This window comes from Chiloscyllium plagiosum, unplaced genomic scaffold (genome assembly GCF_037043375.1).
Source record: "Chiloscyllium plagiosum isolate Xiang-an unplaced genomic scaffold, Cpla_swu_hap1 HiC_scaffold_1, whole genome shotgun sequence".
Taxonomy (NCBI): domain Eukaryota; kingdom Metazoa; phylum Chordata; class Chondrichthyes; order Orectolobiformes; family Hemiscylliidae; genus Chiloscyllium; species Chiloscyllium plagiosum.
Window position 1 is genome coordinate 102,930,500 of NW_028270139.1, and position 20,598 is coordinate 102,951,097.

Genomic DNA, 20,598 nt, shown 5'->3' on the forward strand with positions numbered 1-20,598 from the left:
TAAATGCCATCAGGCCCAGGGGACTTATCTATTTTCACCTTTTCCAGGATTTCCAACACCTCTTCTCTACATACCTCAAAGCCATCCATTCTACTTATTTGTGCCTCAGTATTCTCATCGACAACAATGCCCTGTTCCTGAGTGAATACTGAAGAAAAGTATTCATTCAGTGTCTCTCCAATCTCTTCCGCCTCCACACGCAACTTCCCCCTACTATCCTTGACTGGACCTATTCCTACCCTAGTCATTCTTTTATTCCTAACATACCTATAGAAAGCCTTAGGGTTTTCCCTAATCCTATCTACTAAGGACCTTTCATGTCCCCTCCTTGCTGCTTTTAGCTCTCTCTTCAGGTCCTTCCTGGCTACCCTATAACTCTCAATCGCCCCAATTGAACCTTCACGTCTCATCTTGAGATAGGCCGCCCTCTTCCATTTAACAAGGGATTCCAATTCCTTATTAAACCACGGCTCCCTCGCACGACCCTTTCCTACCTGCCTGACAGGTACATAATTATCAAGGACACTCAATAGTTGCCCCTTGAACAAGTTCCACATATCATTTACACTCTTGCCTTGGAGTCTACTTTTCCAAGCCACACATCCTAAGTCATGCCTCACCGCATCATAATTTCCCTTACCCCAGCTATAATTCTTGCCCTGTAGTACACACTTATCCCTCTCCATCACGAGTGTAAAAATCACCGAATTATGGTCACTATCCCCAAAGTGCTCACCTACCTCTAATTCTAACACCTGGCCTGGTTCGTTACCCAGAACCAAATCCAGTATGGCCTCACCTCTTGTTGGCCTGTCTACATATTGTGTCAGGAAACTCTCCTGCACACATTGAACAAACACTGACCCATCTAACGAACTTGAGCTATAGCTTTCCCAATCAATATCAGGAAAGTTAAAGTCCCCCATAACAACCACCCTATTACTGTCACTCATCTCCTGAATCACCTTCCCAATCCTTTCTTCAATGATTCTAGGACTATTAGGAGGCCTGTAAAAGACTCCTAACAGGGTGACCTCACCTTTCCTATTCCTAACCTCAGCCCAAACTACCTCAGATGGCAAGTCCTCATCCATCGTCCTTTCCACCGCTGTAATACTATCTTTGACAAGCAATGCCACACCTCCCCCTCTTTTACCCCCACCTCTAAACCTACTAAAACATTTAAATCCCGGAACCTGCAACAGCCAATCCTGTCCCTGTTCTAGCCATGTCTCCGTAATAGCCACAACATCGAAGTCCCAGGTACCAACCAACGCTGCAAGTTCACCTACCTTATTTCGTATACTTCTTGCATTGAAGTATACACACTTCAAGCCACTTCCCTGTTTACAGGCACCCTCCTTGGAAATTGATGCCATGTTCCTCACCTCCCTACACTCCAGGCCCTGCACCCTGAAGCTACAATCTGGGTTCCCATGCCCCTGCCGAGTTAGTTTAAACCCCCCCCAAGAGCACTAGCAAACCTCCCCCCAAGGATACTGGTTCCCCTCAGGTTCAGGTGTAGACCATCCTGTTTATAGAGGTCCCACCGTCCCCAGAAAGAACCCCAGTTATCCAAAAACTGGAACCCCTCCCTCCTGCACCATCCCTGAAGCCACGCATTTAATTGTTCTCTCTCCCTATTCCTCGAATCTCTATCACGTGGCACGGGTAACAAACCAGAGACAACAACTCTGTTTGTTCTAACTCCAAGCTTCCAACCTAGCTCCCTGAAAGCCTGTCTAACATCCTCAGCACTCCTACCTATGTCGTTGGTGCCAATGTGGACCACGACTTCGGGTTGCTCCCCCTCCCCCTCCAGGACCCGGAAAACACGATCAGAGACATCACGTACCCTTGCACCTGGGAGGCAACATACCAAACGTGAGTCTCTCTCGTTCCCACAAAACCGCCTATCTGTGCCACGAACTATCGAGTCCCCAATTACTACTGCTCTGCTCTTCTTCACCCTTCCCTTCTGAGTAACGGGGACAGGCTCCGTGCCAGAGACCTGAGCCCCGTTACTTACCCCTGGTAAGTCATCCCCCCCACAAGTATCCAAAACGGTATACTTGTTCTTGAGGGGAATGGCCGCAGGAGGTCCCTGCACTGGCTGCTTCCTCCCAGTCCCCCTCACTGTAACCCATCTATCTGCCATCTTTGGAGTTACTACTTCCCTATAACTCTGATCTATGACCCCCTCTGCCTCCCGAATGATCCGAAGTTCATCCAACTCCAGCTCCAGTTCCCTAACACGGTCTTGGAGGAGCTGGAGATGGGTGCACTTCCTGCAAGTGTAATCGGCAGGGACGTCGATGGCATCCCTCACCTCATACATGTTGCAGGAGGAACATTGCACTGCCTTCACTGCCATCCCTCTAAAGCTAACTGTTTAAACAAAAACTGTGTCTAAATAATACAAGCAAAATTCAGCACTTACCTGCTTGCCACAACAGATGTTATTATTAGGTTAGAGGAGGAGGGCGGGTGGGAGGCACTACCCGTGTAGTGCCTCGGGTTCCTCTCCTTCACGCTTTTAAAGGGGGAAAAAACTAACCCAGCTAAGCTTACACTAACTACACTAAATAGGGGGGGAGGGTGCGGTGGCTGGGGAGATGGGAGCCAAGAGTACAGTAGGTGGATGGAGGTGGGGATGAAGGTGATAGGTCGGAGAGGAGGGTGGAGCAGATAGGTGGGAAGGAAGTTTGGCAGGTAGGACAGGTCATGAGGATGGTGCTGAGCTGGAAGGTTGGAACTGGGGTAAGGTGTGGGGAGGGGAAATAAGGCCTAACCAATGTCCTGTATAGCCACAACATGACCTCTCAAGTCCAATACTCAATGCTCTGACCAAAAAATGAAAGCATACCAAACGCCGCCTTCACTACCCTATCTACCTGCGACTTTACTTCAAGGAACTATGAACCTGCACTCCAAGATCTCTTTGTATTTGAATGCAAACTGGTAAATAAGATCAATGAGTTGAAGCATGGATTGCCAAATTAAAATGTGATGGTGTGGTTATAGTGAGACCTGGTTCAAGGATTAGAAAGACTGGGTGTTAAATATTCCTGGACATAAGATTTTCACGAAAGATAGGAAGGGAAAAAAAAAGGGGGGAGTAGCTGTATTAATTAAGGAGAACATTTCAGTGCTGAAGAATGCAGATGTTTCAGAAAGGTCAAGGAGAGAATTGATTTGGCTAGAGGTAAAGAACAAAATGTATAATTACTTTGCTCAATATATTCTACATGTCAACAATTAGTGGGAGGGATGTAAAAGAAGGAATTTTCAAAATGTTAGAATATCCAAGTTTAAAGGACAGAGAGCAATGAGAGTTCCTAGAGTGTGCTCTCGAAACATTTCTGCCATTTTATGTTTGCAGTTTGAAAGCGAAGGAGGGACTAGATTTGGGAATGAGTTGCGATAAGGAGAATAAGTCCGTGGAGAGAACGTAGAACAGTACCATACAGTACATGTCTTTCAGCCCACAATGTTGTGCCAAGCATTTATCTAAATTGAAGATCAACCCTAACCTACACACCCCTCAATTTGCTGCCGTCCATGTGCTTGTCCAGCAATTGCTGAAATGCCCCTAATGTCTCTGACTCTACTACTGCAACTGGCAGTGCATTCCACACACCCACCACTCTCTGCGTAAAGAACCTACCTCTGACATCTCCCCTACACCTCCCTCCAATCACCTTAAAATTATGACCCCTCGTGACAGCCATTTCTGTCCTGGGGAAAAGTCCCTGGCTATCTATCTATGCCTCTCATTACCTTGTACACCTCTATCAAGTCACCTCTCTTCCTTCTTCTCTCCAGTCTGAAAAGCCCTAGCTCACTCAACCTCTCTTCATAAGACAAGGCCTCCAATCCTGGCAGCATCCTGATAAATCTCCTCTGCACCCTCTCTAAAGTATCTCTATCTTTCCTATAATGAGGCGACCAGAACTGGACACAATATTCCAATGTTGTCTAACCAGGGTTTTGTCGAGCTGCAGCAAAACCTTGCAGCTCTTAAACTCAGTCCTTCTGTAAGTGAAAGCCAAAACACCATACACCTTCTTAACAACCCTATCAACTTGGGTGGCAACTTTGAGGGACCTATGTGCATGGACCCCAAGATCCCGCAGTTTCTCCACACTAGCAAGAATCCTGTCTTTAACCCTGTATTCAGCATTCAAATTTGACTTTCCAAAATGAATCAGTTCGCATTTATCCAGGTTGAACTCCACCTGCCACATCTCAGCCCAGCTCCGCGTCCTGTCAATGTCTTGTTGCCTGCAACAGCCCTCGACACTACCTACAACACCACTGACATTTGTGTCTTCAGCAAGCATATTGATCCACCTTTCCACCACCTCATCCAAGTCAGTTATAAAAACTACAAGAGCAGAGGCCCAAGAACAGATCCCTGCGGGACACCACTGGTCACTGGTCACCGGCCTCCAGGTGGAATACTTTCCATCCACAACCACTCGCTATTTTCTTTTGGCCAGCCAATTCTGTATCCGGACAACCAAATTTCCCTGTATTCCATACCTCCTAACTTTCTGAATGAGCCTACAGTGGGGAGCTAAATCAAATGCCTTACTGAAATCCATTTACACCACATCCACTGCTCAACCTTCATCAACATGTCTCAAAACATCCTCAAAGAACTCAATAAGGCTTGTAAGGCATGATCTACCCCTCAGAAAGCCTTGCTGACTATCATTAATCAAACTATCTTTTTCCAAATAGTCATAAATCCGATCTCTCAGAATCCTTTCCGGTACCTTGCTTACCACAAACTTCAGACTGACTGGACTGTAATTTCCAGGGATTTCCCTATTCCCTTTCTTGAGCAAGCACAACATTCACCTCCCTCCAATCAGCTGGTACTACTCTGTGGAGAGTGAGGAGGCAAAGATTATTGCCAAAGGCACAGCAATCTCATTCCCAGAATAACCTTGGATATATCTGGTCTGGCTCTGGGGATTTATCTATTGTGATGCTTCCCAGAATTTCCAGCACATTGACCTCCTTAGCGTCAATCTGTTCAAGCCTATTAAACTAGTCCGTGGTGTTCTCACTGTGAACAAGGTCCCTCTCTCTCGTGAATACTGAAGCAAAAAACTCATTGAGGGCCTCCCATATCTCTTCAGTCTCCAGGCACAAGTTCCCTCCACTATCCATGATCGGCCCTACCCTCTCTCTGATCATCCTCTTGTTCCTCACGTAGATGTAGAACGCCTTTGGGTTTTCCCTAATCCTTCCCTTCAAGGCTTTTTTGTCATCCTCCTGGCTCTCCATTTTTGAGTTCTTTCCTAGCTACTCTGTAATCTTCTTAAGTTGCGCCAGATCCTTGCTTCCTCAACCTTAAGTAAGCTTCCTTTTTCCTCTTGACTGTTTTCTTGTCATCCAATGCTCCTTCACCTTATCATTCCTTGCCTGTCTCAGTGAGACAAAGTTATCCAACACTTGCAACAATTGCTCCTTAAACAGCCTCCACATTTCAGTTGTGCATTTCCCATAGAACAGTTTTTCCGAATTTATACTCCACAGCTCCTGTCTATTTGCAGTATAATTTCCCCTCCCCCAGTTAAATACTGTTACTATCCCTCTGCATAGCTATGGTAAAGGTGAGGCAGTTGTGGTCACTGTCACTGAAGTTTTCTCCCACCAAGAGAGCTGACACCTGGCTTGTTGCCAAGCACCAAAATCCAGTATCGCCTCCCCCTTAGTCGGCCTATCTACAGAGGACCTAGAATTTCGGATTATCCAAAGAAGATCGCAAGGTCCCGATGCTTGGCTAAACTATGTTATCCGGCATTTGATTATCTGGCATTCAGTTAACCAAGCGAAATACTCTCTACCCATGTCCTTCGGATAACCGAGGTTCCTCTGCAAATATTGAATCAGGAATCCTTCCGAGACACATCTGACAAAATTGGTTCCATCCAGACATTCTGCACTCAGGACGTTCCAATCAATATTGGAGAAGTTGAAGTCACCCATAACAATAAGCCTGTTACATCTGAACCTTTCCAAGATCTGCTGTCCAATCTGTTCTTCCATGTCTATGCTGTTATTGGGAGGTCTATAGAAAACCCCCAATAAAGAACGTTTAGGGGAGAGTGATCACTGCATCAAAAGATTTTTGGTGGCTATAGAAAAGGGCAAAGAACAGTCCAGAATTAGAAAGATTAACTGGGAGTAAGCCAACTTCGTGGGGAAAGAATAGATTTAGGTTAAAGAAATTAAAGGTTGGCAGAAAAAATGGTAGCTGAATAATGAGAGACTTTCAGAGGTGAGGTGTATTGCTTCCAAATAGGAAAGTAGGACACAAATCCAGATCTCCCTAGAATACAGAGGTAAAAACTAAGATAAAGTGTGGCTATGACAGAACCGGGCTAAATTTGGAAGGTTCACAGGTCCCTATAAATAATCATTTCCCTAGATCTACAGGATTGTGCTGTGAAATTTTTTTGGTGAATCTGACAGATTGGTAGTTCGCCATTTTTTTGTGCATAAATGATGAACATTATTGCTTAGCTGTCAGTGACCATTGAATTGAGAGACGTCACCTTGGTACGCTGCTGCAGATCCAAGTATATTCAATTTCCAGCTTAACAGAGCTGTTGAAACAAGTAATTGGAAAGAATTAGATGCTATTTACATAAAAAGAGAAATTAGAGGAGGTTAGCCAAGAGCAAAAAAGCTATTAAATGTTGGTGTTCAAAAATGGCAGATGACTGAATATAAACAACAATGATTTATATTTATACGTAGATCCTTGTAATGAAGCATCCTAAGGTGCTTCATAGGAGCATTCTAACATAAAGTATGACACTAAGCCAGATAACCTCACATTAGGTAAGATCACTTCTCATGCGTTGTCAAAGAGAGAAGTTTTAAGGATCACCTTAAAGGAAGGAATAAAAGTAAAGAGGCTCAGAGGTATTGGGAGGAAATTCCAGAGCTTGTCTCAATCACTCAAGACATGGCCACCAATGGTAAAGCAATTATTACTGAGAATGTACAAGAGGACACAAACAAAAGAACAAAGGTATCTCAGAGGTTTGTTGGCTGAAAGAAATTGGAGGCAGGGAGGGGCAAAATAATTTGAAAGCCAACATGAGAATTTTAAGCCAACAAATAGCCAATCACTGCAGGGCAATAGGGGAACAGAATTTGTTGCAAGTTAATACATTGCTAACTGACCTTACGTTTATGAATGATAGAATATGGAAGATCAACAAGAAGTGATTTAGAATAGTTGAAACCAGAGATAATGAGGACAAAAATGAGAGTTTTAGTTCTGTTGAGGCAGACCGTTAATTCTTAATTTATTGTCATTATAATTTTTTTGTATACTCAAGATAAATTAGCAAATGCTGTCCACTTGTGGAAATACTTCTCATGCTGGACACTTTCTGTTGTGAGCTTTATAAACACAGGATGGTTGGATGCAGTCACTGTCTTATTCTGAACAAGGTCAGATGTCACATAGGTTATAGTCCAACAAATTTATTTGAAATCACAAGCTTTCTGAGTGCTGTCTCTTCATCAGGTGAATGTTCTGAACACCCAAAGCAATATGCTGTTTGATTTAATCTGCCAGTCTTTAGTTTAAATCTACATATCTATTGTCACGTTGGCAAATTACAGTCAAGCCCACAGTGTGGAGCACTTGCATGTACTGAAAGCTAAACATCTTAAAATTCAGGGTCCTGTTCTTTGCAGAGAAAATGCACATGCGATCCTTATTTCAACTCAACAAAATAGATGACAGCCATTCTGTGCTTCATTTCCCAGGACAATGCTGTAACCATAGAATCATACTTCTAGATTCATAGCAGCATACAGCATGGAAACAGGCTCTTTCGTCCAACTGATCCATGCTGACCAGGTTTCCTAAACTGAACTAGTCCCTTTTGCTTGTGTTTGGTCCATATTCTTGTAAACATTTCCTGTCTATGTGCCCGTTCAATGTCTTTTAAATGTGGTAATTGCATCTGTCTCTACCACTTCCTCTGGCAGTTTGTTCCATCTACGCCCCACCTACTATGAAAAGTTGCCCCTCAGGTCCCTTTTAAATCTTCTCCTCTCTCATCTTAAACCACACCAGTGCCCCACAAGGATACGTACTCAGCCCCTTACTGTACTCCCTGTACAGTCATGACTGTGTGGCCAAATTTTGTCTGAACTCCAACTACACTGATGACACCACCGTTGTAGGCTGGATATCAAACAATGACATGACAGAATACAGGAAAGAGAGAGTGTGCTTGGTGGCATGATGTAAACAGAACAATCTCTGCTTCAATATCAGCAAAACTAAAGGGCTGATCATCGCCTTTAGGAAGAAAGGAGGAGAACATGCTCCCATCTACATTAGTGGAGCTGAGGTGGAAATGGTCAAGAGAGTCAAGTTCTTAGGAGTGATAATCACCAATAATCTGTTCTAGACCATCCATGTTGATGTGACAATCAAGAAGGCTCAACAACACCTCTCCTTCCTCAGGAATCTTAAGGAAATTCGGCATGTCCACAAGGATTTTCACCAACTTTTATAGATGCACCATAGAAAGCACCCTTTCTGGATGCATCATGGCTTGGTCGGGTAGCTGCTCTTCCCATGACCGTAAGAAACTACAGAGAGTTGTGAACGCAGCCCAGTCCATCTTGCAAGCCACCCTTCCATTCATTGACTCCATCTACATTTTTTGCTGTCTCGGAAAGGCAGCCAGTATCTTCAAAGATCCCTCCCACCCTGTTAAGCAAAGTTGTTTAGGTAAAACAGGAAGGTTTTGTTTCTAAGAAAAATGGAAATTGATTTTGGTGGAGATGGACAATGGGGGTAGTTGTCAGGTGTTCATTGTCCAGAAAAGATTCAACAAATGATTGTTGCACAGTAGATGGCCAATCCTAAAAGTAAGAATTATCAACAAGTGCTCTGAGTCAAAGAAGGGGGAGCATGTTAGATGGATGGTGGACTAGAATAGATGAGGGAAGACGCTGGGAGTATCTTCTTTTGCATCACCAACTAATGTATCATACCTAAGCAGCTACACCTTAAACTCAATAAGCTATCTGAAAATTTCTTGAGAATAGTCAACTGCCTACATGGGTAACTGTGGTCCTGAACTTCCCAAATCCAACAGTGAAGGATCATGACGTGAAACAATTTCTCTATTTTCACACATGATTTCTGACCTGAATTTACAGCATTTTCTATTTTTATTCAGTTTCTAGGTCTTACCACTATCACTTCAGCCTTCAGACCTTTAAGCTCCATTCCTAGTCACTTCCCAACCCAAAACCACATTGAGCTCAGTTTCTGATCAAATACCCACCTTCACTGGGTTTTTGATCTCGTGTCTCAATTCTGAGGTCCCATGCAAAGACTTTGGAGCATAATTCCTCCAACATAATCAAAATAACTTCATAGGAACAAACTGAAAGAGGTTTTCTAAAGGTTTCATGAACTGGATTATCATTTTAGGAAAAGGTGTGAAATATGCTGATGGATGCCCTATGAAGCATTTCGATGCAAAACGTGACAGAGATAGCAAGAAAGCAAAAGGAAATCCTGCTAGGAATGCAGGTAGCTTCAGGACATGTGCACGATTTATGAAACTTATTCTGGAATAAAGTGACCCACATATGCTTAGATTATCCACTGCGCCTGAAATTGGTGATTAAGAGCTGTGCCCCATCGTACACATTGTCTTACTTATAGGGTGAATGCTTCTATTTCATTTGAGAGTAAGTGGCAAATGATACGACGTCCACGAATGTATTACTCATATCCAGGAGTAAAAATTGACAATAAATTTTTTCTGAGCTTTACCTGATTATCTTCATCATGGTAAATTTTAACTGAAAGGATGGAGTGAGTGTCTTTGGGCGGATACAGAGATTTACCAGAATGGTTCCTTCAATAAAGAATTTTAGCTCTAAGGTTGGTTAAAAAAGCTGGGTTATTAAAGTGCTCCTGTAGTTTACTGTAGTCTTTCTCAGTTGTGACTTCCCCCGCCTGTTGAAATCAGGGTTGACTCTTCGTTTTTTTTTCCTGAGTCCGAGATGTTCTTTTGTTCAGTTTGCACCTGATATTTACAATAGGTCTGACTAGCCCTAGTAGGCCTGCAAATGATTATTACAATATTTGTAAAGAATTTGTTCATGAAGAAATACTGAGAGAGAGAGTTTTTTTTCTAATTTCTCCTTAATGGCAGATTCTTTGGATTGAAAAACAACTTTCAATCTCCTTGATAACTGAGATGCCTGTTTAAGGGCTGCAATTATTCAATGACCTTGTTGCATTCTCAGACACCTTTGTCAATCACATCTGCTCACTGGCATTGATTCGTTGATCTGTGATAATCTGACATTGGATCACCTCTGGTCAACAGCTGATCTCTCAATTACAGTCATTTATCAATATCATGATATACAGTCTTTCTTAGGCTGTTGGTTGTACAGTATGAGATAGGTCTGATCAGTTAATACAGAGGATTGGTTTGTAATCATTAAGAAAAGAAATTTATCGAAACTAAGCTGCTAGTTGTATTATCAAAGTGTGCTTTTCTGGTCTTGTGTTTTTAATCATGCAATAAATGTTTCTAGCATTCTATGGTAGAAGTTAAAATCACCAGAGACAAAGAAGATTTGTAAAAATCGAGAGAACTGCAGATGTTGGAAATCAGAGACAAAAACGGAAATTACTGGAAAAACTCAGCAGATCTGGCAGCACCTGTGGAGAGAAATCAGTGTTAAAGTTTTCGGTCTGTAGTTTTGAAGAAGTGTCACTGAATTGTTAACTCTGATTTTTGGGCTTTAAATAAGTGACTAGGCTATGACCAGAGTAAAACGGGATTAATCGGAAACTCAACTGGACTTCCCACATAAAAACACTGTCTACATCACGTTGCTCAGTGGCAGCAGTGTGTAATATTCAAAAGGTGCAAGCAGAAATCCACCAAAGGTTCTTAAACAGCACCTTCCAAACCCACGACCACTTCCTTTTGGAAGGACAAGGGCAGCAGATATTTGGGAACACCACCACCTTTAAATTCCTCTCCAAGCCACTCACCACACTGTCTTGGAAATATATCGCCATTCCTTCACTGTTACTGGGTAATATCCTGGAATTCACTCTCGAGTGGCATTTTGGGTCTATATGAACCAAATGGACTGCAACAATTCAAGAAGGCAGCTCACTATCTCAAGAACCTCCAACGATGGTTATAAATGCTGGTCCAGCCAGTGACTTGTCTGTGAATGAGCAAAATAAATTTTGCTCCAATTATTTTGAATGTGCTGATAACCCTGCTAAGACTTGGAATTATTAACCTTCAGACAAATAGAGTCTTCATTACTTGTTACTGTTAACAGCTGTTAGTAATTATTTTACCTCAATAAATAATAGTTAACAAATTATTGCAGAAACTAAAACAGACTTGATGAATTGACAGAATTTTAGAACTCTGATAACTTGAAATGAAGTACAGTATTATAACTAGTGATAGGTTGAATGCATAAATTTTTAAAAATCCTTTATACAGGTAACCTCTGCTTTTCGAATGTTCGCTTTTACACCAATTCGCTTTTACAAAATGCCAATTTTAGTACCTGTTTTCGCCAACTAAAAGAGGATTCTTGCTTTATCAACAAAGCGTGCGCAGCGAGAATGGCTCTGTCAAGCGCTTTACCTGGGAACTACACTCAGCATAAAGTGGCCATAGCTTTGAACGGTGTCTGCTAGCATCTGTGCTTTCTCTCGATTTATTTTGTGCATCCATTAGCAAGATGTGTTCTAAGGATTCAGAAAAGCTTAAGAGAGCTCATAAGACTGTTACGCTTAGCGTAAAACTGGGTATAATGACGCATTTCAATCGTGGTCAATGAAATAAAGACATTGTGTATGCATTTAACCTGCTTGTGTCCACCATTTGTAGTATTTGCACCCAGAGAAAAAGAATCTTGAAAGCTGCCGAAGTTACCATTGGTCCTGCTAAGTAGCAAAGATGGTCTGTTTTAGTGGCATCAGTAATAAATAAAATGGAAAGTCTGTTGCTTGACTGGATTGATGGGTGGTGTTCCATTAAGTTACCTTATACTTAAGGAGGAATCAGTCTTAATAAGCTGAAACACAAAACACTGGGTGATGGTGATAAAAGTGTTGCGAAAGTGGAATTTAAAGGTCATAGGTGGTTTGATCAGTTTTGTTAATGTTAGTTTAGGTGTTATGTGTTATTTGGTATGATTTGGTAGGTTATTTTTTGGGTCGGGGAACATTCAAAAATTTTTCCCATTTAATCCCTCAAAGAATTCTAATAAATTTGTCAGGTATGGTTTCCCCTTTGTGAAGCCATGCTGACTCTGCTTGATCATATTATTCTGAATGCTTAGTTACATCTTTTGGTAGAGGGCATAGATTTAGAGTGAGAGAGAAAAGCTATAAAAGGGACCTAAGAGGCAACATTTTCACATAAAGGGTGGTGCGTGTATGGATTGAGTGCCACAGGAAGTGGTGGAGGTGGGTACAATTACAACATTTAAAAGGCATCTGGATGGGTATATGAATAGGAAGGGTTTAGAGGGATATGGGCCACATGCTGGCAAATGGGAATAGATTAATGTAGGATAATTTGGTCGGCATAGACTAGTTGGGTCTGTCTCTGTGCTGTATAGCTCTATGACTCTAAATTAATGGTAATGGCTTCTTCACTTAACACCATTTTGGCTAATGAACGTTTTCATAGGAACTCTCAACTTTTGGATAGCTGGGAAAGCATGTAATAATACTTTAACCTTCTCACTTGGGGTATCCTAGTTATGACAGTTCCTGTCCCTTGTTATCAACTGGCAGTTGAGCTTGAAGAAAGAAAATTCATCTGTGAAAGACTTCCTTAGGCTATATTTGTGCCTCCTGGAGAAACAGTAGTGGCTTCAGTGAATTTGGCATCGATCTAGCTTACTAATATGAGTCAGGAGGAGTGTCATAGAAGCTTTATGCTGCTTGATTAGAAACAGTAAATTGCCAAATCAGTCAAACACTGACTTACATTTCATGAATTTTCACCAGTGTTGTTTTTTGTTTGGTAATTGGTATTTTATAGACTATATGATAGCAATTGCTAATTGAAATCTTTTTTTTAGAATATTTAGTGATCTGGATAAGAAAATGATCGCTGGGCTGCAGATTTCAGGTTCTTTTGAAGAAGCATGTAAATAACAGCCAAGTCCTTTCCTATATGAGGATGTAAAAGTCAGAGGGATAATCAAAAACTGCCTGAAGAGTAATGAATATAGATGAGAAATATTGGAAGGATATTCGATGGAGCATAAAGAATAGTATGAAATGCTTGGCCCTGTTCCTGGACTAGAAATCCTATGTAATTATTTCAATAACTGCCTAGTTAATCACTAGCTTTGGCTGAAGCCATATATAATAGGATGTTCAGCATTCTCTCTGTCAACTCTCTGGCAGTTCTTCACCAGTTTAAGGAAATATGCCTGGCCCTAAATGTTTATAATAGCTTCAGAATGTACTCGTTGGAATTAAAAGCAGAATGGAAGCAAATTGTTTTATTGTTCTGTTCAAAAAAGAGCCACAAAAACAAATGAATTTACTGATTAACTGTGCTAGTATCACATTGATAATGTTGAATATAATAACTTCATAAAAATGCTGATTTAATTTCTATTGTTCGAAGGAGAAACAAAGTTGAAACTTTTCATCTTACACTCATCAGGACTGAAACTCGAGACACACAGCAGTGTGGATGACTTGTAACCGTACTTTGGGCAATGAGAAATGGTCAATAAATAGCATCCACAATGAAAGGAAAATGCCATTTTTTGCAGTATAGGAAGAGGGTGCTAATTGGCTGGACCATGGTTAGTCTGGAGGTACAGTAGGATCTATTCAGATATCTGTTAGCTGGTTGATTGACCCAATCTAGCCATATACACTCTGGTCAGGGCATTGTCATGCGTAAGGCAGCAGAGACTGTCAATCTCCAAAACTCTTTCTCAATTAAAAAGTGTACACCATATGCACAGAATAAGTGTGAATGTATGTAGTTTCTAGCACAAGCAAATAAAATGCATTGCAAACCCAACTGATGATATCAAGTTGGCTTCTACTGTATATCTTAACACCGCCTGAATTATTTAGTCAATATTCACCAATAGCGAATTATATCTGCTGCCGGAACCAGTGTTGCCCACGTTTGAGCAGGATTAAAATGCTGGTTGCTATGAACTGTAAAGTGGTATGATCTGCCAGTCATTGAGACACATGGCCTACATACATTGGCACAGTCTGGTCTGAGTAAATCACGAGCTAAGATTGACAGTTAAGATGTTCATCCGTAGCTCTGTGCCAACCAATCAGCACCATTTTCTCGTGCTGTATAAATAATTTTTCCCTTTCAAAGTTTGGTTTCTTGCATTCCAGTCCTGCTGAATTCTAAACAAGAAGCTTCAACCTTGTGCCTCTTCTTAGCAATGTTTTAGTTATTTTTTCAATTTGTTGATTTGATGCTGTGCAGCATAGTATTTTGTACAGAAGGATAAAATAAAAGAATTATCTGAACAGCATTCATTTGTGGAAAGCTCCTTCTGGCTTGATGTGATATTTCTTTTGTTCTTTGATTTTTGGAAAGTTGTTTATTTGGTATATTTTTGTGGTTTAGGAAGGGGATACTGTTGTGCTAAGTATATTTCAAATATTCATTAACAGTTGACTGGAAGAAACAAATGGCCCTGAGTTTGACAAAACTGTTTTCTTGAGCCCGTTGATGGCTTAACAAAGAAAGGTATTGGGAATCCGTACAGATTAAAAAGGTCTTGAGATACTGTCATTAGGCCAGCTGAATGTGTTGATTTCAACCATACAGCAATCATGTTGCTGCAAATTGGTTTCAGTAACTCTACGGAAAACCCTATGAATTTCATTGTACGGTGACCATTGATGTAAAAGAAGTGGACTCTCAGCTATAATCAAAGTCAGCTTGGCAACTGAGGTGGCCACACAGTCAAAAATAAGTTTGTAACCACTCCCTAAGCAGAACCACACCAACAGTTTAGCCATTTAAGTAAGTTAATAGAGGGACATTGATGTAAATCGTGTTCTACTACCACTTGAGTCAATATATTTAGGACAAAATTAGATGGCTTTTATTATTATTGAAGTAGTTTCTCATTTTCTATTTGAATTTTACTTCAGCATTCCAGAAGAGGAATACCACAGACCTGGTTAGTAACGACACAGCATCGATGGGCATCGAACCTTCCTATGAACACAGTTGTGCTGTTTGTACCACAGCAGGAAGCATGGGTGGTAGAAAGAATGGGTCGTTTTCATAGAATACTGGATCCAGTAAGTAGTATCTTTGTTTATTTTCAACAATGAATGTTAAGAAGGTGTTTTGCAGTTACCATGGGTTGTAGCTATGATTCTTGACTTTAAATATCAAGTTTGTTGTCTTTCTCATATATTTTCGGAAATTATTATTAAGTGAAACCATTTCCCTGTTCATACTACTGTAAATGTGTCTGCTAATGACATGCATGATGTTCAGTCGTGGCAATTTTTCCATATTGCTTACCTCAGTGGTTTGTAGTAGATAGCATGCCTTGGAGCTGCCTGACTCTGTAAAGCATAGAATCAGCTTGGCAGTACTTTGAGCTGATCTGCAAATCAAACTTTAAAGGTTGCGTAGCTACAGGTTGACTCCAAAGTTTTTCTAGCATTCTGGCTAAATATTACTCAGCATGGAGGTGTTAAAAAATTCAGACCTTGATTTTTCATTCTTCAGAAAACCTGCTAGTGGGAGAAATCCTAAATAGTGCAAGGCACAAACTTACATATCAACCATATTTATTTACTCTTTTTTTCCAGATGGGGCTGGAAAAGTATTTTGAATAGAAAATAATTGAACCTAGACTTCACAAAACGTAATGAGCCCTTTTTAACAGTTACTATCTCATGGAGATTTGCATTTGATGATTCAATTTATTGTGCTGTGCAATTTTAACTATATTTTTACAAGATCTACTGACCTGTAGAATATATTGGAAAAATTTGACTGCTGCTTGGTAGAGTTATCATTTATCAGGATTTTTTTTGTTTGAATGCATTAGGAATTTGTTTTTCATAAAAACCATACGAATCTTGAACAGGAGTTGGCTGTTTTCCCTTTTGTAATTCATTTGTGGGATGTTGGCATCACTGGCTGGCCAGCATTTTTATTGTCCATCACTAGTTGTCCTGAGAGGTGGTGGTGAACTGCCTTCTTGAACCACTGCAGTCCACGTGTTGCAGGTTGACCCTGAATGCTCTTGGTGGGTGGCAAATCCAGGATTTTGACCAGTGATAGTGAAGAAACAATGATATATTTCTAACTCAAGATGATGAGTGGCTTGAAGAGCAACTTTCAGGTGGTTGTGTTTTCATTTATCTGCCAGGGCTGATCCATGGCTTGATGGTAATGGTTGCGGATTGTGCTGGAATACAATTCAGATGTTGGTGGCTCACAGCACTTCATAGATGCCTTGTCCTGAGTTGGTAGATCTGTCCTCAGTCTGTCGCATTTCGCATTATGATAGCACTACAGAACACATTGGAGGTATTCTCAATGTGAAGGCGGGCTTTCATCTCACAAGAAATGTATAGTGGTCACTCTTACTGAGACTGTCATGATCAGATGAATTTGCAGCAGGGAGATCGTCAGCTTTCGGACCTGGTCAGCTTGACCAGTAATGCTGCCGAGCCATTCTTGGTGGTGGGCATTGAAATTTCCCCATCTAGAGTACATTTTGCACCCTTGCCAGCCTCTGTGCTTCCTCCAAGTGTTGCTTAACATTGAAAAGTACTGATTCATCAGTGGAGAGAGGACTGCATTTGGTAATCAGCAGGAGGATTTCTTGACCATGTTTATCCCGAAGCCATGAGACTTCATGGGGTCCGGGGTCAATGTTGAAGACTGTCAGAGGAACTTCCTCCCATAGTGCCTATAGTTAAGACCAATGGACATAGGAGTGGAAGTAAGGCTATTCGGCCCATCAAGAACACTCCGCCATTTAATCATGGCAGATGGGCATTTCAACTTCACTTACCCACACTCTCCCTGTAGCCCTTAATTCCTAGCAAGATCAAGAGTTCATCGATCTCTGATTTGAAGACGTTTAATGTTCCACCTCCATTGCGCACCATGGCAATAAATTCCACAATAGTAAGTCCTATCCTGCCAGTAGGGCAGGACATAGTCAGGGGTGTTGATGGTGGTGCCTGGGACATTGTTTGTCAGGAATGACTCTGCGAGTATGACTATGTCAGGCTGTTTCTTGATGAGGCTGAGACAGCTCTCCCAATTTTGACAACACACCCCAGCTGTTAGTAAGGAGAACTTTTCAGGGTTGACAGGACTTTTTCTGCTGTTGTCTTCTCCTGTGCACAGGTCGATGCCATGTGGTCTGTTCAGTTTCATTACTTTCTTGAGACTTTGTAGCGATTGATACAATTGAGTGACTACCTCGGCCATTTCAAAGAGCAGTTGAGAGTCAACAACATGACTGTGGCTCTGGAGTCGCTTGTAAGTCAGACCAAGTGAGGATGGCAGATTTATTTCCTTGAAGGACATCAGTGAGCCTGTCTGACTATCGATAAGGGTTTCATGGTCATCAGGACCTTCTGAATTTCAGATACTTTTTTTCTTGAATTCAAATTCCATTCTTGGTGGAATTAGGATTGATTGAGTTTCTGGATTAATAGTCTAGTGATAATACCATCAGGCCATTGCTTCCCCTTGAGTCTGCTCCTATATTTGGTAGAGTCATGATTAATCTGGTTGTGACCTCTATTTGCCTGTGCTGGAAATATGATTTTGGTTTCTCACTATAATCCCTGCAAATAGTCTCCAAGACATTCATCATCCTGACTTGAAAATATATCACCGTTCCTTCACTATCACTGGGTCAAATCCTGGAATGCCTTCCATAATGGCATTGTGTATCAACCCACAGCAGGTGGACTGCAGCGATGCAAGAAGGCAGCTCACCACCCCCGTCTCAAAGGCAAATAAGGACAGGCAATAAATGCTGGCCAGTCAGTGATGCCCACATCCCACAAAATGAGTGAAAAAACAAAGCATCAGTCACAAATGATATTAAAAATTTAGATCTAATATTCAAACTTGTTCTATTGGTTATGACTTTGAATTAAGACTAAGCTTTTTCTGTCATCCTTGGGCTTTTTTAATGACACCAGCAAACATATTCTATCTATTTGTCTCAAATTAATATTGTTGTTTTACATAGGGCTTGAATTTCTTGATTCCAGTTGTTGATCGGATAAGATATGTGCAGAGCTTAAAGGAGATAGTTATTGATATTCCAGAACAATCTGCTGTTTCATTAGGTAAGTGCTATAATATGTTTGGGATAAATATTTAATTTTGAGTTTTCTTCACAAAATTGTCAGAATTTGCATGTTATATACTTTCGACAGCAAATGCAATACTTGTGTAGTGTGAAGTAATTGGAACTGTGGCATGTTTTTGTGTAACTCACCATCAGTCAATATGCTTATTCATCAAATATGTTAATCCTTTTGGGTGAGGTTGCTGTGGTAACTACTTGTCTGGGTGCTTCAGTTTCTTACATTAAAGCTCAGGATTCAGTTTTCAGAGAAGCAGCTCGCTGACTGTATGACATAACCAATTTATTTCTAGATCAAAATGTGAAGATACATCAATGATGACAAGAATTTTGGAATTGTGTACTGCGAGACAGAGAATCAGCTAATCACATTCCTGCGTCTGTGGGCATTAAGTTGCCACACCTGACTACTTAATCAGGGATAATTCCAAATGCAGTATATTGTACAGGCGTAGCATCTTTAAAATAATAAAACATTCCAAGGCACTTTGCAAGAGTATTGTGAAGCAAAATTTGACATTGAGCTGTGTAAAACAGTATTAGGGTAGATGGTCAAAGACATCAGTTTTCAGGAGCGTTTTTAAATAGGACACAAGTGTAGAGAGGAAATTCAAGGGCAGCTAAAGGGGTGGCCATCAGTGGTTGTGCAATTAAAGAAAAGGTTGTTCAAGAGGTCTAAATAAGTGGTACTGATATCTTGAAGGGTTATTGGGGTTGGACGAGCTTACAAAGATAGGTGGTAGGGATGAAGCCATCAAGGGATTTGAAAACAAGGATGAGGATTGCAAAATCACTGTTCAGTCAAGGCATCGGAAGGGAATTAGTTGTTTTTTGTAAAAATCAAACAATATGTAGGATTACAGGTAGAAGTGCAATTCTCTTGCATATGTGAGATATTCATTTAAGACCAAATGGCCTCCTTCAGCACTAATAATTTTGTGGTTAAGGTGCAGCTTAACTTGGAGCTAACATCGGAGTGAGTGTTTGGATCATGAGTGTATGTGTCGAAAGTTTCAACACAGACAGCAGAATTTTAAAAAGTTTATGAAGAATAAAACTTTAGTCAAATGATGTTTGGAATAAAGGTAAGCTTAGAGGTAATTAAGAAATGGCTAGGGGTTCTACAACCGATGAATTAATAGTGCATTACAGCTTGGTGTTGCCAACTGTATGTGTAAACTATGGTGTTTGCTTAAAAGACGTTATCATAGTGTTAGCAGATCAATGAGAAGTGGGAGAGGTAAAATATAGATGCTGGAAGACACCAGGAAAAATGATGCAGGAGCAGAAATCATTGCTGCAGTAAAATAGGTAAGAATGGAACTAAGTGATTGCATTCCCATTTAGCTGGATAACAATAGAGAGGTTTTGGAGGAAGATGATTTGGTCAAACATGTCAAAGCCTGCAAACAGGTCAGGAAGGATGGTTTGCATTTGTCACAATCACACTAGATGTTATTTGTGACGGATGACAGCTGTTTCAGCACCACGTCAGGGTAACAACCTGTTGGCAAAATTGGCAAGGACAATTTTGCATTGACAAAATTTCAGCTGCATAGGCAATTCACATGTTTTCATGGAGTCATAGAAACCTGTAACCCAGTAGAAGTCCTTGCTTGTGCTGACTGTTTGAAAGAGCTGTCCAGTTTAGTCCCGCACCCCAGATTTTTCCTTCTAATTAGTCCATCTCAAGTACATTTCCAATGACCTTTCAAAACATCCTCTGCAATCTGATTCCACCACTCTTTCAAATAGTATGCCCAGAACTTTGCAATCTTTGTATGAAGAAAATGTCTCCATTTCCCCTCAAGTTCTTTTTTCAAAGATGTTGTTTGATTATTGTAAATCTATAACCTCTGTTTCTCAACTGCTTGCCTTTCACCTTCTCTGTCCTTGGGTGACTTTCCAATCTCTCCATTTAATTGAAATCCCTGTTCCTGGTTTCTTTGGTTTAACCTGCTCTACACCCACTCCAAGACCCAGAAGCATAATGCCCATAATTACAGGCAGTACTCCAGCTGAGGCCTAACCAGAAATGTATAAAGACTTAACATGACTTCCTTGTGTTTGTGTTCAATGCCCCTATTTAGAAAGCAAAGTATTTCATGAAGTTCTAATCAGCTGGTGATTCCAATTCCAAATATTTATGAACAAGTATCC

At 41.0% G+C, this 20,598-nt stretch overlaps 1 protein-coding gene across 1 annotated transcript in view; it reads left to right on the forward strand.

Annotated features, from left to right (window-relative positions):
- Nucleotides 1-20,598, forward strand: part of stoml2 (stomatin (EPB72)-like 2) — a 54,016-nt gene that overhangs the window by 2,609 nt on the left and 30,809 nt on the right. The window contains exons 2-3 of the mRNA XM_043687913.2: nt 15,227-15,379; nt 18,319-18,418. Coding sequence (XP_043543848.1) covers nt 15,227-15,379; nt 18,319-18,418 — 253 coding nt within the window. The remainder of the gene's footprint in view (nt 1-15,226; nt 15,380-18,318; nt 18,419-20,598) is intronic.